The 24613-nt window shown below is 39.4% G+C and overlaps 1 protein-coding gene across 4 annotated transcripts in view; it reads right to left on the bottom strand.

The window, feature by feature from the left end:
* CACHD1 (cache domain containing 1) overlaps nucleotides 1-24613 on the bottom strand; it is a 223169-nt gene that overhangs the window by 83867 nt on the left and 114689 nt on the right. For all 4 annotated transcript variants that reach the window (XM_055117831.2, XM_003806933.8, XM_055117842.2 and 1 more), the window contains exon 4: nucleotides 6317-6423. In XM_055117831.2, coding sequence (XP_054973806.1) covers nucleotides 6317-6423 — 107 coding nt within the window. The remainder of the gene's footprint in view (nucleotides 1-6316; nucleotides 6424-24613) is intronic.

Here is a 24613-nt window from a genome sequence, read left to right on the forward strand (position 1 = left end):
AGGATAACTTTTCTAATGCATATTTAAAAGGTAATTTTCATGGTATTTTAAAGAGAAAAACCTATAGCACATAGTACATAGCTACTCATTATCATTCATAGAAGGAAATGATGAAGCCACAACAATCGACAGCCTCTAAGGCCCACCTGTACATCCTATCCTATAGCATTTACCTCTGTAACATGACTTATAAATGCCCCTTACACCCCGTGAATCCCGTTTCTCAATGAAGACTGCAATGTTACCAAGATCGAAGTTTGCGACTTCAAATGCTCTTTAAAATCAAACGCAATAAAGTCCAGACGCTTTTTCTTTCAGTGAGAAAGACTAACTCCTACTTCACTCTCACCTCAATTGCATAACTCAAGAGAGCAAGAGGCAACTTCTCTTGGACTCTTCAAATAAACTCTCTTTAGGGATCAGGCCATGCACAAGAAAATAGCTCAGCAGGAATTTAAAAGAAAAAAAAGAGAGAGAGTGAGAAAGTAGGGATAAAAGCAGGAAAGAACCTGAGCAAAACATTACCAGAACCATAATATAACACATGCACTGTCAAACTTTAGTTATTTGAATAGACTCAGGGACAAGGAGTCAATTTAGAAAGTAGGGATCTGGCTGGGGTGGTTTTAAGAAAAAGAATACACACGTGTGTTGGATGAATGGACACATGACCCAGTTTTGGACAAATGAAGCTAAGAATGGTTTATAATTTATGTGAGTCTGCTTCCAGCTAGTCTGAGAGGCAATCTGAAACTGTGTTATCAATTAGGGGCCCATTGATGAATTATATACAGTATGAAAGAGCCTAAGGCTGGACATCTTGCAGATGTAAATATCAGACATGTGATAACCTACAAAGTACATTAATTCTGCTCTGAAAAGGGGCATGAGCTGTACAGGAGGAAAAGGGGGAACTCTGAGGTCACCTTTCACCATGTCCCACTCCTCTCATATTACAAATAACTGCTCAAGTATGTGGACTTTGGGATGTAGCCACTGCCTAGTAGAATGTTGCAAAACTTCAAATGCAAGCAAGTCAGTTCTTAAATACCTGAATATTGCCAAAATCTGCTTGTAAATCTAGCTGTGTCAACTGTGCTGAGAACAACTCTTGTTATGTAGTAGGTTATACTTGAGACATGCTCATAGAAATATAAAAATTCAAGATCTGGTCTTTATATTCTACTTACCTCTGCCCTCTCCACACTCTTCTTCCCCACCCTCTGAATTTTCAAACTATCTGAACTCTCTTCCTTCACAAATAAACATTGAAATACATCAGCATTTTGTTGGGATTATTTGTGCACTGAGTTTCAGTCTAAACCTCAGTAACAGGAGGTAATCTTAGTACCACTAACAGGTCTTTAATGCTTATTCCCTGGTCCTCACTCTCAGCTGATGATCTTGCTTTCTAATTCTCTGAAAAAACAGAATCACTAAGAAGGGAGTGTCCCCACGTTCATACCCATCATCATATGAGCATCTCCATCCATGTACTCTTCCTTTCCTCTTCTTGCTATGAATGAACGCTCTGTGCTTCTAGGTCCTCTACTGGTGATGCAGTATCTCTTACCTAATCAGGGAAAAAGCTCTAGCAATCTTCTCCCCTTGCTCTTGTGTCAATGTCTACTGGATTATTCCCTTTGGCACATAAACTGAGTATAATTTCTCTCAATTAAAAAATATATTCTTGATCTCATCTGGCCTTCCAACTTTCCTTTGAGCAAATCTCAGGAGTTCAAGTCCTTATTTCCTCTGACTCCTCTCCTCTGTTCTCCAGAGCTTGAACCCTCTAGGATCAGCCTATGCTACTATTCTACCAAACAACCCTTGACAAGCTCACCCATAGCCTCTACATTGCTAAATCATATGGCCGGTTTTCTGGACCCTCAGCATACAGGGACTAGGTGACAAAGTTGATCTCTCCCTCTTTCTTGCAACACTTTCTTCACTTGGCTTCAGGGAGACAGTCCTCTTGGTCCTCTTTCTACCTGCCTGACTGCCCTTCTCAGCTCCCTTTCCAGCTTCCTCTTCATCTCAGTGTCACCTCAGCAGTAAAGCACCCCAAGACTCAGTCCCTGGAGCCCTTCTCTTTTCTACCCACATTCACTTGCTACGTGATCTAAATGAGCCTCATGATTTTAGTACTACCTATACACTATGAATCTCTAGCCTTGGCTATTACCTAGACTGCAGACTTGTATATCCAACTGCTTATGAGGCCCTTCTACTTAGATCCAACGAGCATCTCAAACGTAACTTTTAATAACCTGCCTCTCACACAAACCTGCTCTTCTCCCAGTATTCCCCATCACAATAAATGACAACCCTGTCCTTCTCCTTGTAAGGCCAAGGATCTTAGAAGTCTTTCTGGACTCCTCTCTTACTCTCACATACCTGGTCCCCTACCCTGCCCACCATCCAATGGACCAGCAAATCCTACTGATTCTACCTTCAAAACATATTCAGAATTCAACTGCTTCTCATCACCTCCACTGTCACTGCACTATTAATGCTATCATCATCTGCTGCCTGGATTTTGGAGTAACTTTCTAAGTTGTCTTCCCCTACTTCTACCTTTGCCTTGTCAAGTCTAGTCTTGGCTCAGTAAACCTTTTAACCGAAGTCAAATCATGTCACTTCTCTATGTAACTCCCCCACCACATGATGGCTTTCTATCTCATTCAGAGCAAAAGCTAAAGTCCTTATAGTGGCCAGTAAAATAAGGCTCTTGGTGACCTGGCCCCCGACTGCCTCTCTGGCCTAATCTACTCCCAGCTCTTTCACACCACCACAGTTACAGTGGCCTTCTTGCAGTTTCCAAGCACACCAAACAGTCACTCAATTCAAGGTCTTTGCCCCAGATATGCTGCCCCCAGATAAACTCATAGTCTACAATCCCACTTACTCAGATCTCACCCACAAACCCTTAGATGAAATAGTAAGTCATCTGCTCCTCCCCCTGACAGCCAACCGTATTCCCTATGTCTCATCTCTGCTTTACTTTTCCTTGATAGCATTCATCATCTTCTAACATATCACTTGTTTCTATGTCTCCTGGCCCCTGGCCTCCAGATTATAAGCTGTGTGTGTGTGTGTGTGTGTGTGTGTGTGTGTGTGTGTGTGTGTGTGTGTGTGTTTTTCCAGCTCCTGACCTAGAACAAAAGAGTACTTACTATGCAGAAGGCATTTAATAAATATTTGTCAAATGACTTCTAGTTGTACTTATTCCTTCCACTTAATAGGTAGGAGACCATTCTTCCAGGTTATGGCCATATACTAGAGAGGCCATTCCCCAGATTCCCCTGTGTAAACTCTCCCAATGGCCTTCTAACTCATTCAGAGCAAAAGCTAAAGTCCATAACCTGGAAGAATGGCCTGAGTATTCACTAAGAAAAAGTAACACTACTTCTAACAATGAAGCCAGATCTCAACAATGTGCTCATTATCAGAAACAATACAATAAATAGACAAAAAATAAGGCAATGAGGATGAGGCCCTGGCTGCCACAGCCTCCAGATCCTCCAAGATCTGACCCACTGATGTGGGTGGTCTTGGCAAGGGACCATCATTCTGGACCCCAAGTGAGCACACCCCCCACTCAGTCTGCCCAAGCCTGCCCTTTCCTACTGTCCCAGTCACACAGCCAGGAGGTTAATGGAGCTTCTAGAATCTCAACACCAGACTTAGGATCTATTATCAGTAATATGTTAAGGAAGGTACTTTCTACTAGAAAGGAGTGAAAATGCATTTGAAAGTAGTCCATAATTCCTTCTTTTTTTATTTTTTCCCTGATTATAAAAACAGCAAATGCTTAATTTAAGATTAAGAAAATGAATAAGGAAGTAAAAATATCCCACTGTTTCATCATTAAAAAATAACTATTAACATTTATGTGTAATCCATCTAGATCTTATATAAATACACACTAATATTTAAAACTTAATTATTGTATAAATGCACACTAATTCTTAAATCTTGCTAGGCATGGTGGCTCATGCCTGTAATCCCAGAACTTTAAGAGGCTGAGGCAGGTGGACCACCTGAGTTTAGGAGTTCGAGACCAGCCTGGCCAACATGGTGAAACCCTATCTCTACTAAAAATACAAAAATTAGCCAGTCGGTGGTGGGTGCCTGTAATCCCAGCTATTTGGGAGACTGAGGCAGGAGAATCGCTTGAACGCAAAAGGCAGAGGTTGCAGTGAGCCAAGACTGCATCACTGCACTCCAGCCTGGGTGACAGAGCAAGACTCTGTCTTAAAAAAAAAAAAGAAAAAAAAGAAAAAAAGCCTAGGCGAGGTGGCTCATGCCTGTAATCCCAGTACTTTGGAAGGCCGAGGCGGGTGGACCACAAGGTTAGGAGTTCGAGACCAGCCTGTCCAACATGGTGAAACCCCATCTCCACAAAAAATACAAAAATTAGCTGGGTGTGGTGGTGGGCACCTATAATCCCAGCTACTTGGGAGGCTGAGGCAGGAGAATTGCTTGAACCCAGGAGGCAGGGGTTGCAGTGAGCTGTGATCGCGCCACTGCACTCCAGCCTGGGCGACATAGCAAGACTCTACCTCAAAGAAAAAAAGAAACAACCCATGAGTTACCATGACTTGTAAAAAATTTAACTACATACAATGTTGGATTACAGTATGTATTTTTGGAACGCTTACATCTGATCCTATTCAGATTGCTATTTCAACCTCAAGTCTTCAGAACAAGCAACATCTCTCATGTACCTGGGAATGTTTTAGAGAAAAAACTGAATTTGGGAACCTGGAGACTCGATTTCCAGCTTTGCACCCTGTGCCAGTTGTGGAATCCTCCCCGTTAATTTACCTGCCCATTCCATGCCCTTGTCTACCCTCTTTTGTTACTTTTGTAATGAAAACCATTCTCATTTAGCTTCCTTTCTAGTAGTAAACCTCACTTGCTGCAGAGGGTTCCAGATGATCTGACCAATGAAAAACGATATGCCTAGCAGATTTGCAGATTTAGGTTGGATCATTTATCTAGCAGCTATAGTTTTATTATGCCTAAGAAACATGCAACTTACAGCTTATTCTTTTCAGACCTAATAGATTACATGATTTGTGTATACAATTCCCAAAGATTACAATTTCTGCCCCAAACTGAGACCTACTGGGACCCTAAAAGTAAATGTTCTGGTCCTCTGCCTTTCTCTTCGGCTTTATGTGTCTACATGAGACCTGGAATTTGGGAAGTATGGTTCTTCATGTTTAAGGATGCTTTGTCTTTCCAGCAACAAGGAAAGTCTTGGGGGGGTTCCCGTGCTTTAGATTTTTTTCTTGGTAAAATCTGAGGATTGGAGATGGTATTATTTCTTAAGTTCCTTCCAGTTCTTAAACGGTGAAGCCTCTAGGTTCTGAGATGTATCAATCAACAAGAGTACATAAGACAAAAAGAAAGAGAAATATGGAGTGGAACTCTAGGGCAAAAAAGTGGAGATATCAGGTCACTTTGGAGCTAACCAGTAGTTATATAAATATGAGTACCCAGTAGTTATTAACACCGCCTTCAGCTGAGTTCCAATGAGAACAGGAAGAAAGTTCAACCTTGGTATATGGTATTATGGCCCTAAGTTTATTAATAGAAAAGCTCTCACAGCATTTTTCCAGAAAAATCCCAAAACAGATTAAAAACTGTAACTCGGGAATGCAAAGAAAATCCAATACCTCCTATTGCAAAGATAACTGGGTCTCTAAAATAACCTTTAAAATAACAGATGTAAAATTCATGATAAATGAGTTAATAGATTGAAGAGCATAGAAAGGTATTTGGCATGTACCATATATAGCTATCTAGTAGAAGCTTAAGATATTGGCTGGGCGTGGTGGCTCACGCCTGTAATCTCAGCACTTTGGGAGGCCGAGGCCGGCAGATCATGAGGTCAGGAGATTGAGACCATCCTGGCTAACACAGTGAAAACCCGTCTCTACTAAAAATACAAAAAATTAACCGGGTGTGGTGGTGGGCGCCTGTAGTCCCAGCTACTCGGGAGGCTGAGGCAGGAGAATGGTGTGAACCCGGGAGGCGGAGCTTGCAGTGAGCCGAGATCGCGGCACTGCACTCCAGCCTGGGCGACAGAGTGAGACTGTTTCAAAAAAAAAAAAAAGATGTAAGCTTGATTTTTTTTTTCTTCCTCTCCCTCTCTTGAGGGTTAACTTTCCAGCAAGAAATATCCAATCTTAAGTATATAATACTTCTCTTCAAAAATTAAAAAAAAAAAATTGAAGCAATATGTTTATTCAACTTGAATGCGGTAGAATACAGTTCATCTTTATAAAGCCAATGGATTACTGACCTGAATTTAAGTCTCGTCCTGGATTGAAGGCCCGGCTATTAACAGTAGTAGAAAGTCGATCACAACTAATTGTTCTAGACACATTGGTATTAAAGTTCCCATCGAATCTGAAACAACAGGAGAGAATTAGCAATACTTATTCAGGCCAGAAAAACCAACCAACAAAAATAATGGTTTACATTGTGTACAACATAGGTCATCCCGTAAACAGTACAACTATGATTTAGATTTAAATATTCAAAAAAATAATTTCGGAACTCTGTGTGTGGTGGGGGGAACACCTGCCTCTAGAAGGTTTTAGAAATCAAATTCAATTCGAAGATAAAAACAACCATTCTTCAAATCGACTTTTCTCCAATGAACTTAAGTCAGTACTACTGATAAAATCATACAGAAAATAGATGACAAAATTCAAAATAGAGCTACAAAAAAAAAAAAAATCAGATGGGAGCTCTGATGTTACATGTAAAACAGAATTCTTTAAATTATCCTATTTGAAAACCAATGACCAAGTACAAAAATAGACAGTAGTGAAGGTTGAATGGGTGTGGAGTAGGAATGGTCTAGATGTGAAACCCTGCTCTGTCACTATTAGAAAGATTATTCAATTTTTCTGGGTCTCAGTTTTCTTATCTGAAAAAGATAATAAAACTTATTTTCCAAAGCCATAAAAAAAATTAAAAATAATGTATGGAAGTTCCTCTCATAGTACATGACACATAGCTTGTACCTGCTAGGCTGTCATGCAAATAAGGCAAAAGTCTTTTGATTTCCAGTGGTAGTGTAATGCTAGTACTAGAGCTAGAACAATGCTATTATTCTAGCTAGTAGCTTATCAATAAATATTAGTGGAATCAATGATCCATTGCTATAGCAACCAACAATCTGAAAGAATATAACAGGAAAACATACCAGCTTATTTACATATAGTCATAAAGAGTATTTTTAAGTGAATTTCATCCAGGAGTAACAAAAGCGAAGGATCTTGAACTTCTAAGTAAACTATTTAGGATTTCAGACCCTGACAGGACTCTCAAAGTTTCTAAGAGATCCTCACATAAATGCAACTTGAAATAAGGTTTTAAAAAAATTTGTGTTAAAATGTAAACTTCAGGAACCACTAATGCAACTCCATGAACCCAAATAGAGAAGCTATAAAGCTAGGAGAAATATTCCTAAAAAGCAATATCCATTTGACCACTGGCATGAACTTTAATTATCTGTTGATCACATCTCCTAACACATAAGAACATATAAGAACACATGGAACTGATTGTACAAGCAAGGGGACTAGGTTTTCACATGGTATGTTGGTTTCAACAGCAAAAGCTAAAAAGTCTTGCTTTATTTCATATCATCTCAAAGAAGGAGATAGCTGGATTTTACTGTTAGTCCAGGCTCTAACCTAGTGCAGAGTTACACCGACAATGTCAACTGTGCCTCAAAGGACACAGTTTCTTCACCAACGTGGCTGCCCTTCCTTGGACCTGCTCCAGTTTGTCTAGACGAGAAGACTGCTGCCTCAGAAGCCACAGATGGAGGGAAAATAAGAGATTAATACAGCAGCTGCTGCTGTGTTCATGCTGGCAAGGCACTATCACTATAACCTCACTTCTCTCTATGCTATAGCTAGCCACACTAAGTCTATTCCCTCCCTGATGTTTTTATAAAAGGATAGATAATAGTTTAGGCTTTGTGGGCCATAAAGACTGTTGCAACTGCTCTGCCATTGTAGTGTGAAAGCAGCTACTGAAAATACATAAAAAATTGAGTATGGCTGTGTTCCAATAAAACTTAATTTTCAAAAACAGGTGGTATTCCAGACCTGTTTCACCACTGCTGGTCTAGACCAGGGCAATCCAAGAGAAGTCTCTGGGATGATGAAAATGCATTATATTTGCACTGTCCAACATGTTAGACACATGTGGCTACTGAGCATTTGAAATGTGGCTAGCATAACAGAGACACTAAATTTTCTATTTTATTTCGTCTTAGTTTGTAAATAGTCACTGAAGAGTGGCTACCATATTGGAAATGGAAGGCTAGAAGGTTCTCGTGATTACTTGTCTAGTAATCCTTCAGGTCTCTCTTCACGTTTCCCTTCCTCAGAAAGGCCTATCCTGATTGTGATGACTTCCCAAGTCTATGTCAACTGCCTCCATATTCTGTCAAGGCATGTGCCATAATTTTAAAATTACTGTTCTATTCATATTTTTTATAGATCAGATTCCATAAATAGACAAGAGTGCCATGAAGGGAAGCACCATGTCTTGTTGATTTTGTTCACCACTGCATACATTGCTTAGCATTGTTCTGGTCATAAGTAGGTGCTCATATTACCTGGTCTTTTATGACCATCCACACCATCCAGGGTACCTACTTCTGTTCTGGGCTCCCCTGAAGGCTCCAAGAAATCTTAGCAAGTGAGGACCATGACTCAGTCGAATGGTTCCAATACTAAAAGTCTAGCTACTTCAGAACCACCTGGGATGTATGTTAGAATGCAGATTCCTGGGATCCACCGTTAAGAGAGTCTGATTTAGTGAGTCTGGGGTGAGGCCAAGGAATCTGATTTGCACAGGCTCTGGAGGAATGAGAAGTACCCTCCAATCCTGCTATGCAGATTCTTTTAGAAATAAAGCAAAGTAATGGCTTTCTGCATAAGCACAGGTACTTCCCTGTAGGTCTCAAAGAGACCGAAGACACAGGATCTTCTGAATGGATTTAGATCAAGAGAATAGGGTAGTTCTGAGGTACATCTGCAGCTGACATCTGGACTTTGCTCTCCAAGTTATGAACCCTTTCTCCTACCCATTTCACAGTTGAGAAAAATGACACCAAAAATCACATAGCAAGTCAGGGACCTAAGAGAGACTTGAACCCATCACTCAACTCCTTTCCAGAGACAAACCACATACGATTCTGCATAAGTGATACATAAAGAAGAACTTGCAACTCAAGAGGGTTACTGACAAATCTTCCCAGGAAATGTATAAACCTGGAGAGAGCCTTTGTCTATCTGGATGAAGTCTCCACAGAGAGCACGTCGCTTTCAGCATCACCCCCTGAGAGAGCTGAAGTCCAATGCTGAGGATACATAGATTTTTCTGGACCTTTGTGAAATGCAGGCTGGCTCATGGGACCAGGGACATCAGGGAACTATTATTATAGGTTGTTTTACTTCCTTTGCTGAAAAGATAATCTCTAACAGCATTAAAGAAAACATTTTTATAACAATAAAAATGACAGTGACTCATTAACAAAAGTAGGTGCTTGATAAACATTTCTCCATCATAAAGTAGTTTCACAATGTGGTACTTGTCAACAATAATCTATCCGACTTTCTCTTCCCACCAACTCCTATCCTACACTTCTAACGAAACTGGCCCCTCCCTATGTGCTCTTCTGTTCGACCCCAATTGTGATGCTCTCCAGTGTCCACTCCACCCTTTCTTCAAAGCCCAGCTCAACTCTTCTTCCTCTTTCAAATTTCTCCCTAGTACTGGCCCATGATGAGTCCTTCCTCCTCCAAGCTGACTAATGCCATTCTGCTTCTTAACGATATGCCTATGTCTTCTTCCTATTTTTCTTATTTTGTAATCAAACAACATAATATCACAGTCCTATCTATTAGATATAGATTTTTTTTTAAGATTCTGCTTATACCAACAAAACACTAATCAATTGTCTTCGTCCATTTGGACTATAAACTAGGTGGTTCAGGAACAACAGAAATTCATTTCTCACAAGTCTGGAGGCTGGGAAGTCCATGATTAAGGTACTGGCAGATTTAGTGTCTGGTGAACTTTCTGGTTCATAGATGTGGCCTTTTCACTGTGTCCTCAGTGACAGGGGTAAGGCAGCTCTCTGAGACCTCTTTTGTAAGGGCACTAATGCCATTCATGGGGGCTCTGCCTTCATGATCTAATCATTTCCCAAAGGCAATGATATTAATATATAATATTAATATTAATGATATTAATATATAATATTAATATTAATGATATTAATATATAATATTAATGATATTAATATATAATATTAATATTAATGATATTAATATATCTAATCATAGTCCTCCTAATATGATCACATTGGTGATTAGTTTCCAACATATAAATTTGGGACAGAGAAGGCAAACATTCAGACCATTGCATCAATAAAATTTAAAAATAAGATTTATTATAAATAATGAACAAATTATCTTATTCATTTTGCCTTCCCCCATGCCAAATAAATGTGTGTTACATGGGGGTGAAATGCCAAAAGATGATTATCATGGAACCCCTATTTGACTAAACCCTACCCATGTAGCTCTTGAATTCTCAATTCTCTCTAAAACCTTTTATGCACTTGAGAAATTTTAGCTTCCCCCAATGGGACTGTAGGTTACTGGAGGATTTATATTTCTCTCTCACGTCTAGCACAGTTGCTGGAAGGTGGGGCATTCCATAAATTCTTACTGGTTGACTGAGTAACGAGAAAGGGCAGAGAGTTAAGTCACCAGAAAGCTCTGGGCATTTTATTTCATAATATTCATTGAACATCTACTGTATTTCATAAGAGTCTCAACTGCCGTGAGTTCTCTCACATGTGCTGAATTTCAGCCGTGCAGCATTCACTCGCCAGTCAAGTTAGCATGAAAAGCCTAGAAATCAACCTCACTCTGCTGCTTTTCTCACTACCACTGATGTGCCGGTCAGATAAAGAAGGAGGTGTCAATAGGGGCTTAAGATATACAGGGCTGGTGGACCGGCTAGGCTAGCAGGAGTAACTACTGGAAGCAAAAGTGAAGAGTGCTTATCTTTCTACCCTTCACTAACACTCCAATGCCTGCCGCTTTTTCTGGACTCCGGACTCCACACGCAGGGATAAAACATGCTCAGCCATCCTTGTTACTTTAGCTACCTCTGGTCCCCAGAGGAAGAGTCACCTTGCCAAAGACAGGAATGCATTTTATGCCCATATGCCTTTGAGAAAAGTGACTTATAAAAAGAAACATGCTATTTGCCCTGATTTGGAAAATGTGAGAAATATAAAGCTCATACTTAGGACACTTTATAAAAACATGTCACTTATTCTTAGGGGTTACCTAAAAGATTTTTCATTAAGAAGTACATTAGCTGCCAGTCACATTTATATAATTCTGGGTTTATGGAAAGGCCAAGAAGTGGTAAAATCATAGATTTTCATACAAAATGAATGGGCAATTCAACTTAAGAGGTTTGGTTTGCTTCATTCCTCATGCCTGTGCTTTTAAAAAGTTAGTAATGACAATAGAAAACTCTGATCTAAATCTCCTTTAGACCCCGACTCTATAACTGCATTCTATGCTCATTTTCATAAGATAAAACCAGTGTCTGAAATTCAGTTTCAAGAGAAATAACTCCATCTCTCCAACCCCTGTAAGTTAAAAAAAAAAAAAAAACTTCCTTCTGGATTTACTTTCATGAACAACTGATCGAAACTGCATCCCGAGGGAGAAAACAGAACTGTGACTCCCACTTTGATCTCTTCCCCATGGAGAAATTCACTCCCTGCCTGGCTTGCAAGATGTTCACTTGATTGACGTTTGCTCTGATGTGCAAACTGCTTTGAACTTCAGACATTTAATTCCCATCAGGCTGCAGTCATTTTTATTCTCCTTCAACAGGATTTACAAGCAGGAGATCAGCAAATGTAGAAGATAAAATAAATTTGCAGAAGCTTTGAATCTTACATCAAAACAGTGTTCAAGTGAGTTCCAATTGGATTTCATTCAGCCTCGATTCACAGTGTAAATCAACTTTTCAGTGGAGTCCCAGTTTAGAAAGAAAGAGATATAAAGACCCCGCCCCCCCTCCAGCACCCCCCCCACTCACACACCAGTTGGGGTTTACTTCCTTTCTTGGTCTTTGTGTAAATTTCCTAGGGAAGGTGATTTGCCAGGCAAATCACTCAGAAACCTGGGTTTTTCTCAATATTTCCAGAGAAGTCTGCCTCATTTATCACATAGCATATAAAAATCACACCCACAGTGTCAGTTCCAAGGGCAGTGATGAAATGTGGAATTGTTCATGGATGAATTTTTAAGGTAATGATTAAAAAGCAAATCCCTGTGGAAACTGATCATCAAGTCCACACACAAAGCCAATGTAATGATAGCTAATAGGGTAGGGAATATTCTTTACTTGTTTGCTTGTTTTTAATCACTGCTAAAATGCTGAGATAAGTGCAAAAGGTTAAAAAAAATCATTTCTTCTGAAAGCAAAACTTGGTATCAGATCAGAAGTGGGTATGGAAGAAATGCTGAGAGGCTTCCGATGGGAGGTCACAACACAAGCAGGCCTTTGCTGCCAGTGCCACTGAATTACCAAGCTTTGTTTTTAGAACAGCACACGTTTTTCTGGAAAACAAAGGCGGCAAAAACCCTTCACCAGTAGCTGCAGGAGCTGCTAAAGGAAGGTTCTGGACACGGAGAAACACTCAGGCCTACTAAGCCCCTGGGCCCTAGTAACAGCCTAACAGGGTCTGGTTTACTGTGATATGACACGGAGACATATCTCTTCACCTCTATTCAACCAGGTTCCCGCTCATTCTTTCTGGGAAGCATCTGCTCTCCAAATATTTGAGCAACACCAGTTGAAAAGAATTAAACAAGAACCTCCTTATCGTCCACTTAACCACCCATGAGAATAAAGTTAAACAAAGAAAGAGCTAAGATAAAAATCAAACATCTGCACTGGCAAATATTTAAACTCTGTTTGAATGGTAGAGGAAAGGGGCAAGAGCAGGATCACTTCAAAAAGGAACTATCACATTTATAAAGTAAATAATACTCAACCCCCCCCTCGACTGAGTTTACTTATTCAAACACCTAAATAGATGGGCCAACCAAAAAGCTGTCAAATAACATGTAATCACATTCCGAGAAATAGTTTTTCCTTCCGTCTCTGCAGAGATTGGAGTGATAAGTCACATTCTTTCTTTCTTATCAGTAATAAGGATTAAACCTTCAGGGTTCAGCAACTCAGCCAGATTGGAAACAAGGGCTGGTTTCAAATGCCCTTGGAAGGTAAGGCTTTCAGAGCAATAAAGTGTCTCCCTCTCTATTAAGTCTAAGTATCACACAGACCAACCATATTTCTTTTTCGCCATTTCCCTACCACAACAGATTATGGAGAGAAGGCCCTGCTGTGACCTTGTGTCTCACTTCTATATTCAAACAGATGGTATTATCATTCAATTCACTTTCTCATAAAAGCTTGGAAAATTGCACGGGTGACATCTAGGGTGAATTGGAAGTGGGCGCACAACCACATTAAATATTTATCCTTATCTTCCTCATCACCAGGTTGGACTAGGGGCACATGAAGAAAGACGGGTATCTGGAAAAATCAAAGAGAGAACAGGCTGGGGAGAGCAGCTTGGTGGGGTCTGCAGGCTGCCTCTGTGACGTTCCATAGCACCCCTGTCCATCCTGCCACTTGACCTCTAATAGGGACTTGACACACTTCACAGTTATTTATTTATATACCCTTCTCCCTTGCTTGGTAGACACAAAAGGAGAGGTCTTTTCTTATGTTTCTTTATACCCAGGGCCTAGCTCAGAGTCTCCTTGTGAAGAGCAAAAGTTTAGTCAATGTCTGCCGGATAAACACACACAGAAAGCCCAAGAGGTTGAGATTTCCCAGGACTAGAGACCGGAGACTGTAAATTGGGTGTGTTCTCTCCCCTCACATATACTGAGTATTTAGTACACAGCAGACAACTGTGAGTGGTATGACACAGACACAAAAGAGAGGCACTAACAACTAAGAGTTAGCAGATGACCTTGGAGATTAACTGGTTCCATCTACCAGCACACATGCACCGAGGAGGGAAGAGTCCTGTCCATACATCTCCCTGTTCTGTTAAAGAAACAGAAAAATATAAGATGCAGAATACTTATGGCTGATTCTACAAAAGGAATACTATCCCAATATTAACAAGTTAATAAAGCTAGAGTGTAAAGACAGATATCTACATCATCGTACCAGATAAGTCAAGTCCCCAGAAAGAGATTATAGATAGATTTTTAAATCTGGGCCTTCTTTGAAATTGCTTTGGTATTTTTCACAATAAAAATGCACAAAAAGGTTGCTTTTCAGCTAAGACAGGTTCTATTTCTTAAAGCTGGTATAGTCTGCTAGGCAGTTTTCTACAGAGATCAGATTTTAAAAAGAAAGAAAAATCACAAAACCATCTCTATTTAAAATCCATAAAAGGCAGCTGGTGAAATTCAATAGCGTAAGCAGTGAGGCAGGTTTCCCATTCTTCCTTCAATGAAGGTCACACGAAAAACGCAGGAAGCTAGATTCTCAGCAGATCCAAATGCAGGCGCTTTCTGCTATAAGGGTACTCATCAAGACTCCTAAAGATAAAGACATCTATCTAATGCACACACACAAGCACACACAGGGAAATGGCACAAATTGCTGCAGGTCAGCCAATTTAGCAACTTTGGAGGGTCATCTAGTTACCTCATGTAGAATTCTAAGAAGGAACACATAGTTTAGCATTTCACCTGGCAGATGAGCCATTCTAATTTTACTACTGGTCAGAGTACCATTAAAAGAAAACAGCATTTGGAATCAGAAAACCTAAATTCCAAACCTGGCTCTCCAGTAAGTCCTGCCATAACCTTTCTTTTTTTTTTTTTTTTTTTTTTTAGACAAAGTTTTGCTCTTGCTGCCCAGGCTGGAGTGCAATGGCACGATCTCAGCTCACTGCAACCTCCGCCTCCCGAGTTCAAGCGATCCTCTTACTTCAGCCTCCCAACTAGCTGGGATTACAGGCGCCCACCATCATGCGCAGCTAATTTTTGTATTTTTTGTAGAGATGGGGTTTCACCATGTTGGACAGGCTGGTCTCGAACTCCTAACCTCAGATGATCCCCACGCCTCGGCCTCCCAAAGCGCTGGGATTACCCTGCCATAAACTTTCTAAGCCTATTTCCTAATCTGTAAAAGTGGGGATGAGGGAGGTGGGCAGAGACAGTTTCTACCCCACCAGGTTGTTCAGAGAAACATATGAAGAATGTAATGTAAGTAACATATTGTTTAAAGAGGAACAGGCCTAAAAAAGTATTTCACTGAAGTATAAACATATGTAACTAAGTTTTCATAAATACAAAGCTTTCTGTAATATCTTTGTTAAATTTGAGCTCAACTCCAGTCCTCTGGTACCAATATCCAGAAAGGCTATCAGTAACATTTAGTCGGCCTGCAGGTAATAATAATTTTTAAAGGCATTGGAAATGGAAGTGTGAGATAAGGCAGTGAAAATGACTTGAAAGACTAAGACTTGCCATACAACACTTCATTGGGCATAAACACAAAACATATCTTCATGGAGAAATAATATGACTTGCAAAAAATTTAAACTCAGTTGTTCAGGACCAAGCTTGTCACATTATTTGACCTTGTGACACAGAGATAACAAAGGAACAAAAGTTATAAGCACCTAAGTCACAATATTTTATTTCTCATAAAAACAGTAATAATAAGAAATAACATGTATATAAGGTTAAACATTTTATATCGTATTTTCCATGTGCACTACCTTAAAATTGGATTAGAAAAAAATAGGAGTTGCCAACTTATGGGTCAGCTGTATGTCTTGAAACATCATTCTATACAAAACTGTACATTAATACAACATTAAAAGTAGACATCTCAAATTTCACCTTCACCTGAACTGCCATGCACATGACATAGTTACAGGCGTAAAAATATTTGTGGGATGATAATAAAATGGTGCTGCAGGTTAATCTCAGCTGCTTAGCAAACATCTCCCAAGAATGATCTACGTGCAACTCCAAATCAGCATGTTTATACTGGATCCATCATTTTCCTCCTAAAAGTTTTCTTTTGCTCCTCTTTTCACCCTTTAGTTAATAGATTCCCATCTCCTAAAATGCTCAATTTAAAATTTGGAGCTGTCATTTCTAATCTTCCTCCTTACCAAACTCTCCAAGAAAACCTAGTTGCCAGATTCCACATACTGTACATCCCTATTTTGACACTCTATATAATACACCAGCCCCTGGACGTCTTTGCTTTTGTACCTTTGTACCTTAAGGTGTCATTACTTTGTCTGTGATTATCTAACTGGCCCAACTTGACAAGCAACTTGCCTTTCTACCGTAATTTATTCTTCATTTGCCAACTAATTAATTTGCCCAAGACCTGACCACAGCCGTTCCTTGCTTTAAAACTACTGCTTACCGAGAGAAATTTGTGTAGCTGACCTAGTGTTTCAAGCCCACCATGGTGTTTCTCTTTTCCATTGTGCCAGCTGGGTCTTCCACCTCCCCATCCTCAATTGCTATATGGACACTTGCTGTTTTCTGGTCTGAAGCATTTTTCCCCTAGATCTATCTGTGGAAGTTCCACTCTTCAAGGCCTTGACTACCACTTTTTCACCAAGCTTGAGCATTAGGAGGCCTTTGTTCATAATCTCTTCCTCCTCTAAAAGTCTTTGGATTTCTTTTATGACATTTGCCACAGACTGCCTTAGCTTACTCTACATGTGTCCTATGAGCTCTTGAAGGTACATACTGTGTTATTCATCTTTGTCCATCAGACAGTACCTAGTACAATGTCTTATACATTAACTGCCTTGAAGATGGTACAGACAAGTTGAGTCGAAAATGATATACATGTATGTCAGCATTTGGGGATGTATATTTTTTAAATTCATCATGCGTATAACAAAACTGTTAAGCATAACTGATAACTGAGATAACTAAATCAATATCAAACATGTTTCACATCAGAGCTTGTAATAACACTGTTCAGATTAAAACAATGACTATCATGAATAGGCAAGAAAGTATTTAATAATATTGTTCAATTTCTGCCCAGAAGGTAAGTAGCTTGTTAATTCTGACAGCATCATAGTGACTGAGACTCAAACACTAAAAACAAAGTCAGTTTTGCTACCACAAACTAACTCCTTTGGCAAATATTTATCGAGGACCTATTTAAGCAAGGTATTGAATACAGTTGTATCTGACAGGGTCCCTGAACTAAAGTAACTAAGAAAGATGAGAGAGTACATAAAGAACAAATATGCCTTAGCACCTGGTACCATCACTCTCAGTTACCCAAAATCAACTTTGGCCACCTATGATTCCTCCCTCTTCCAAAACTCAAGAAGTAGGAGCCAACATCCAAGTCCAGGCCTCCTCTTGCTCTTTGCTTACATAAATGAAATCAGGTTCTAGTTACTTCTAGTTGTTACATGATTAAGAAGTGGAATTCCCTTAAAGTTCAGGTCTCATCATTTTACTCCCTTTCTCAAGAACTCATAAATTAATTCCCTCATTCAAGCAACCAATATTTATTGAGTGTCTACTATGTATTAGACCATAGATACAGAAGCAAGAGAAAGATAGACATTGTTCTTCACTTCACTTATGGAGCCTAAACCCTACTGAACAAAGTTTAAATTCTCTAGTCTAGCATTTGAGGATCCTTATGATCTAATATTGATCCAACTTCTTAGCTGCCTCTTCCATCATTTGCTCCATATACAAGTCCCTCTTCAGTGCTCCTGGTCATTTCTACGCATGGGGTTTCTTCATATTGAGCTTTCTCTCCTGGAAAGCTCTTCCTCCATATCTCCATATATTCAAATCCTCTTCCTGCTTAAATACCCAGCTGAAATGTTTCTTCCATAAACCATTCCACAAGCCTTTATTTTTTCAAATGAATGGATGAATGAGGTGATTTAACCTTTGTAAGTCTTGCTGCATATCATCTTTTATCCCCCCATAAGGTCACTCTCAAAAAGATAAAAACAAACTCTCTCATTGAACCCAGAATTTATTAATTTGAGCAGTAGGAAAAGTTGCCTAGAATGGCAAATGGCTCCAGTTTAAAAACAAACAAACAAACAAACATCCTTCTAAGGAGTTTGAGGAAAATTATATCAGTCTTCAAAGTTGGAAGAGTCTCTGAAATATAGTTCAAACTGCTCATTTTACAGTTGAGGAAACTGAGGACCAAAGATGTTAAGTGAACGTCCCAAGATTACATGGCAAAGTGGCAGAGTGGAGGCCCATCCACTCTTTGTACTACATGACTCAGGTATAATTTACATCACAACTGAACTTACTGCTTATGATACTCCTTTTGCACCATAGTAGCTGCAAATAAAATAAAAAGACTTGACTCTTCTTAGAAATGATAGAAGCTCATGCTTGAGTTCAGTTTAAAAACAAATAATTAAAAAACAAAACAAAACAAAACAAAACAAAACCCTTGACTTGAAGCTAAGTCCCTTAAGAATAGAAATTGTATCTTTTAAATCTACTATAAATTCCTAAAGAGCTAAGTACAGGAATCTGAACATTATGGGTCAGCATGTTAATCATCAAAATTAAAAACAACTCTCTGAGTAAGTTACCTCTGGCTCATATGACGTCAATAATACTTAAAGAACTTGAAATCCTATTATAGAAATGTATACAACATCTAAATCATGCCACAAAATACACAACCAATTTACAGGGAAAAAAGAATTACTCAAATGCTGAGATTCCTTTCCAGGCAGCTCAGTTACATGAGCATTAACTTTTTTTTTTTTTTTTTTTTTTTTGAGACAGAGTCTTGCTCTGTTGCCCAGGCTGGAGTGCCGTGGCGCCGATCTTGGCTCACTGCAAGCTCTGCCTCCCAGGTTCACGCCATTCTCCTGCCTCAGCCTCCCGAGTAGCTGGGACTACAGGCGCCTGCCACCACGCCCGGCTAATTTTTTGTTTGTTTGTTTTGTTTGTTTTTAGTAGAGACGGGTTTTTACCATGTTAGCCAGGATGATCTCGATCTCCCAACCTCGTGATCCGCCCACCTCAGCCTCCCAAAGTGTTGGGATTACAGGCGTGAGCCACTGCGCCCGGCTGAGCATTAACTTTTTTAAGAGAAGCTGTGTAGGAGAATACGGTAGAAAGTTCTGTGAGAGTTTAGCCTTCTCCAGTCTAAATCCGAAGGTTAACAAAACCTTAATTTTAATGATAGGTTTAGCAGTACACTTTTCTATCCTTTCTAAAGATAAAAGGAGTAAAAGGGCAGGAGGGATAACTTTATATCAACTTGGCTGGGCTATGTTACCCAGATAGGTTTGGCCAAACACTATTTTAGATGTTTCTGTGAAGAAAATGTTTTAGATGAGATTAACATTTAAATAATAGGTGATGAGTAAAGTTGATTATTCTCCATAACATCAGTGGGCCTCATCAATTGAAGGACTTAGAACAATGACAGACGTTCTGTAAGCAAGAAGAAATTTCCCTAGCAGACTGCCTTTGAACTCCAACTGCAACTCTCCTTTGAGTCTCCAGCTTGCCAGCCTACCACGTATTTTGGACTTGTACCTCCACAATCCTAATTCCTAACAATAAATATTCATCTCTCTGTATGTACACACACACGCACGCACACACACACACGCTATTGGTTCTACTTCTTTGGAGAACCCTATCTAACACAGGGTTACAACGGTGCTATTCATGAGAATTATTATAATCAGGAGCCTGTCTTCTTGTATCAAAACCTATGCTAGTTGCTTTGTCTGCAGCACAATACCCTCAAGAGGTTGAATAAGATGGGATTCCTGAAATCATATAATTCAAGTGGGTGCCAGCTGGAAATGCACTAAATTTGTGTTCTTAAAAGATGAGATGAGTCCTATCTGCCTTCCACAGTGACTATATCAATCTCAGTGGATGCCCCAACTCAAAGAGCTCCCTGTAAAATAGCAGGAATCCAATTTGACAATGGTTCCAAGAGTTTCTTCATTTTTGAAATCAGTGAAGCTTTTTAAGTTTCCCCTGAGAGAATATCTATTCAGCTGAAGTCTTCCAGCTCCAGGTGGCTGGCTTCAGAGAACCTTGGAAACATGTTGCTTACTTACTCTAACTCCATCAGAGCATCAATTTGCTCATCAAGCCAGACAGATGCCTTAATGCCAGTTCTAACCATGATTAGCCAATTAACATGCATTAACTAAATGAGGATAACAGCACTGAACCCCACTTGGAGACACAAAAAAGAATAAAAATCTAAATTCATCTTTCCAGTATTTCCTCCGTAGCTTATGCTCCCCTTTGCCCCCTTCTTTTTAAATAAAGACACCAAAAATGAAAAAAATAAGAATACCAACAGGTAGTAACGTCTATAGAAGAAATTGGGGAAAGAAATGGATAAATCAATTAAGTGATGTGGACAATAAAAGTATTGATCTGGGCCCAGCATGGTGGCTCATGCCTGTAATCCCAGCACTTTGGGAGGCTGAGGCGGGTGGATCACTTGAGTCCAGGAGTTCGAGACCAGCCTGGCCAACACAGTGAAACCTCATCTCTACAAAAATACAAAAATTAGCTGGGCGTGGTGGCACACCTGTAATCCCAGCTACTCAGCAGGCTGAGGCATGAGATCATGCCACTGCACTCCAGCCTGGACAACAGAGCGAGACTCTGTCTTAAGAGAAAAAAAAAAAGTATTGATTTGTTTATATAAAAGCCAAGGATCAGTAGGGCCTGCTGAATAAACAATAGCTTTAGAAGCACACATCAGAACCTCATCTCTGTGGCAAGCTGGGTTTCAGGGACAGCTATTCTTAGTGTTATGCCTAAAGGAGTTATATTCTTTAAAACTTGAGAGAATGAGAATGGACATTTTTAAGTTGGCATAACAGGGAAGGCACATGGATAAGACATTTTTCTTAAGTCAAATCTATTAATATCATATGGTCTTTTAAGGTCAGGAATTGCAAATTCACAGCTAAGGTGGGCCAAATAGGTGATATAAATCAGGAAAATAGGTTGGGTATAACACATCAGGTCAGGAACTCATCCCCTGTCTTGAAAGGGGAGCTGCTCTTCATGAAAGCAGACTGTTACCAAGTAGCAGTGTGGATCCAGTATTGCCAAATCTTCTGATTTTTCAAGAGAGGAGAGATATTTGGATTTCTAAATTGCTAATCTTTCAAAGTTTAAATGTTGGCAACAGATTTTAAAATTTACAAATTTAAAAACCTTTAAAACACTGAGGGCCGAAAAAAATATACCTGTAGATCAGATATAGTCCATGGGTGTAATTATGCATTTGTTCACTCCTTGTGGGAGAGCCCAGGATCTCCTGTGTCCCTAGCACCTCACCTAAAGGAACACAAAGGGAGCTGCGAATTAAATTATATAAATAAATGAGCCCACTCTCAAAACTATGGTGTTTTAAGTGATACCGTTGAAAATGAGTTTGTTTTTGATTAAACTTAGCCTATTTTTTTCCATATTGAAGAATGCAAATTCTTTAGATCATTCCTTCAACAACAAACATTGACAGAGTACCTAATCACTAGGCAGCGCCTTGTGCAGAATAATTAACTTCTAAGGCTCCTGTGCAAGAATTTTAAGAGTTGACTGGTCTGAGAAGGAAAGTATGAAACCCGTCTGAAAAATGAATTTTCTGCCACTTTGCAGGTTCTCTCTGTTGTCATCATACTATAGCCTAATGCTCTGTAACAAAGCTCTTTAAAGCTCCTCTCTCTTCAGAACTAGGCATTTTATTTTTAAAAAATATGTACTATTAAGCACTACTGAAGAAAACCAAATATGGATTATAATCATTAAAAATGAAAAGTTAGGCCTGAGACAATAAGTAAAAATTAGCCATTAGTTAAAATTACTTATAAAAACATTGTCTAGTTCTAACTAATCTTTAGTATATTTGGAGAAGAAGCAAGGTCAATAGGCCACAGGCACTTAAAATGTTAGTAACAAACAGCCATCATACCACTGGGTCAGTGCTGAGTTTAAAAAAAGTGTTCATAAGGCCCAGATGACTTAAGAATGAAGAAGATTCAGAACTAAGACTGGAGGTCTCTTATCTGAGGTCCAACTGCTTATATTTATTATAAAGGCAGTATTAATACATATACATATGGCAAGATACAGTCCATAGGCATAAACAGTTTTAAAGCGTTTGCCTCATAGAACTACAATATCTTACACTTTGGAAGGACTTTAGCAATAATCTTGAGCCCATTTTTCATGAACTTCAGTCACTACTACATGTCTATCACTTTCAAACATTTGGTCACATTCACTTAATGTTTTCATTTAAAATAATTCAATTTTATTTAGCTACATTTACATTAAAAGAAACTTTGTTATTGCCAGTAGAGAAAAAAAAAAACTGTTGACATAGTAAATATTGAAGTAAATACTTAATCAAATTTAAAAAAATGTCTAAGTATAACCTAAAAACATCTCCTCTATAACAACCATGTGAGGTGGGTACTCTCATTATCCTCATCTCACTGATGAGGAAACTGAGGCTCAGAATAAGTGACTTCCAAAGGTCCACATATGAGTTCATGAGATTCAAAACCAAATCTCCCTAGTATTAAAAAAAAAGTTTTTAATCACATCCTTAAACTGCTTCAAAAGACTAGGAGATCTTCCTATCCTCACCTAACTCCAACATGAAGTTGTTGAGATTCAAAATAGAGACATTTTTGGAAGGATTGGAATATAGGAAAGTGTCAGCTGGGTATAGTCACTCAAGCATGGCTCAAGCCTGTAATTCCAGCACTTTGGGAGGCCAAGGTGGGTGGATCACCTGAGGTCAGAAGCTTGAGACCAGCCTGGCCAACATGGTGAAACCCCATCTCTACTAAAAATACAAAAATTAGCCGGGTGTGGTGGCACGCCCCTGTAGTCCCAGCTTCTTGGGAGACTGAGGCATGAGAAGCGCTTGAGCCTGGGAGGTGGAGGCTGAAGTGAGCCGAGAGGGTGCCATCACACTCCAGCCTGGGTGACAGAGTGAGACTCTATCTCCAAAAAAACAAAAGGAAGGCGTGAACTGAAAATGTGTTCAGCAGGCACCCCAGCTAGTAGAATATGCAGATAAAGCACTTTCTGAGGGGTTGGAACAAAGGTGGCTAGCTGAGAATTTGTACCCTTGTTCACTGCAACAACATACTACTAACTCTTTCCATTTTAAAATCTTCATTAAAAAACTGAGGAGTTCCTGTAATTTTACAAAGTGCTTGTGTTCAACCAAAGTCTAGAAAAGTATCAGCTCAGGGTTCACTCCCAAAATTCCTTCACACATTTCGCTGGAAAGTGGGCTCCATTCAAAGCCAAGTAGACACAGTATAATTGAAGGGAGTCCTCACAGGCCACTTCCTGTTGCAAAAGATCTCTCTGTTGTCAGGTATCTTTAAAATTTGTTGAAGGAGGTTCATTGTATTGCTTATCTGTACATTCTCTGATTGTTCAGCTTTACCTTCAGAACTGCTTTGGTTTTCCAATATCCACCCCAAGCAGTTCTTGGCTCTGTCAACTACTGGTCAGGAGAGAATACTGCATCTTCAGCATTCAGTGGAGAGGTCCCACCTCTGAAGGAGGAACATTCTCTCCTACTAATCTGCTTACTTGGTGTGTATTTTTCTAGGGCTACAGTTAAGGTCTCATGGATGTTCAACTAACTAAATGAGAAGTTCCTAAAGGACAGAAACTACATTTTATGCTTGATTGTATTAACAAAAAGGTTGACCACTGGGTTTTACCAAATTAGATGGCCTCTGTCCCAGACCTGAACGCTTATCTCAACATATTCAAAATGGAAATCACTGTCTTTACTCCCAAACTTAATGCACACATGTGTGTTCTTGGCTTTTTGGCTAATATCAAGTGCAATGTATGCATGTGTGTATGTATGTCTGACCATTCTCACAAGTCAGCTTCAACAGCATGGCTGCATCTTACCATCTCATATATACGGATGTGATACAATTTTCCTAACTAATCCTCTATTGCTAGAAATTTAGAGTATTTATAATTTTCTCTATTCTAAATGGTACTGCGGTATTTTTCTTTACATGTTTATATTATATATATTTTTGTGATGTTCCTCCTAATGGCCAAATCAAGTAAGAGGCATATTTCTGAAGTTCATAAAATCATTTCCAATACAACCTATCTGGTATAGTTCTCTGCTTTGAGGAACCACAATACCTCTCTGCTATGTCACATTTTGCCCTATTAATTATGCTCAATATTTGCCACTCCACACCCAGTAACTTATACATTTCTAGAGAGTAGACACCCTCTTACTCATTCCTATATCAATTTAAATCAATTCAGATTCCAACAAATAGTATAAAAATTAAATACAATGGCCAGGTGCTAGGGGTAATAAAAGATGAGGTGTAATTCCTGCCCAGAACAGAAGGGGAGGCCAACTCACAACAAGGTCTGATACATTAAGTTCT

Source organism: Pan paniscus, chromosome 1 (genome assembly GCF_029289425.2).
Source record: "Pan paniscus chromosome 1, NHGRI_mPanPan1-v2.0_pri, whole genome shotgun sequence".
Classification (NCBI taxonomy): Eukaryota; Metazoa; Chordata; class Mammalia; order Primates; family Hominidae; genus Pan; species Pan paniscus.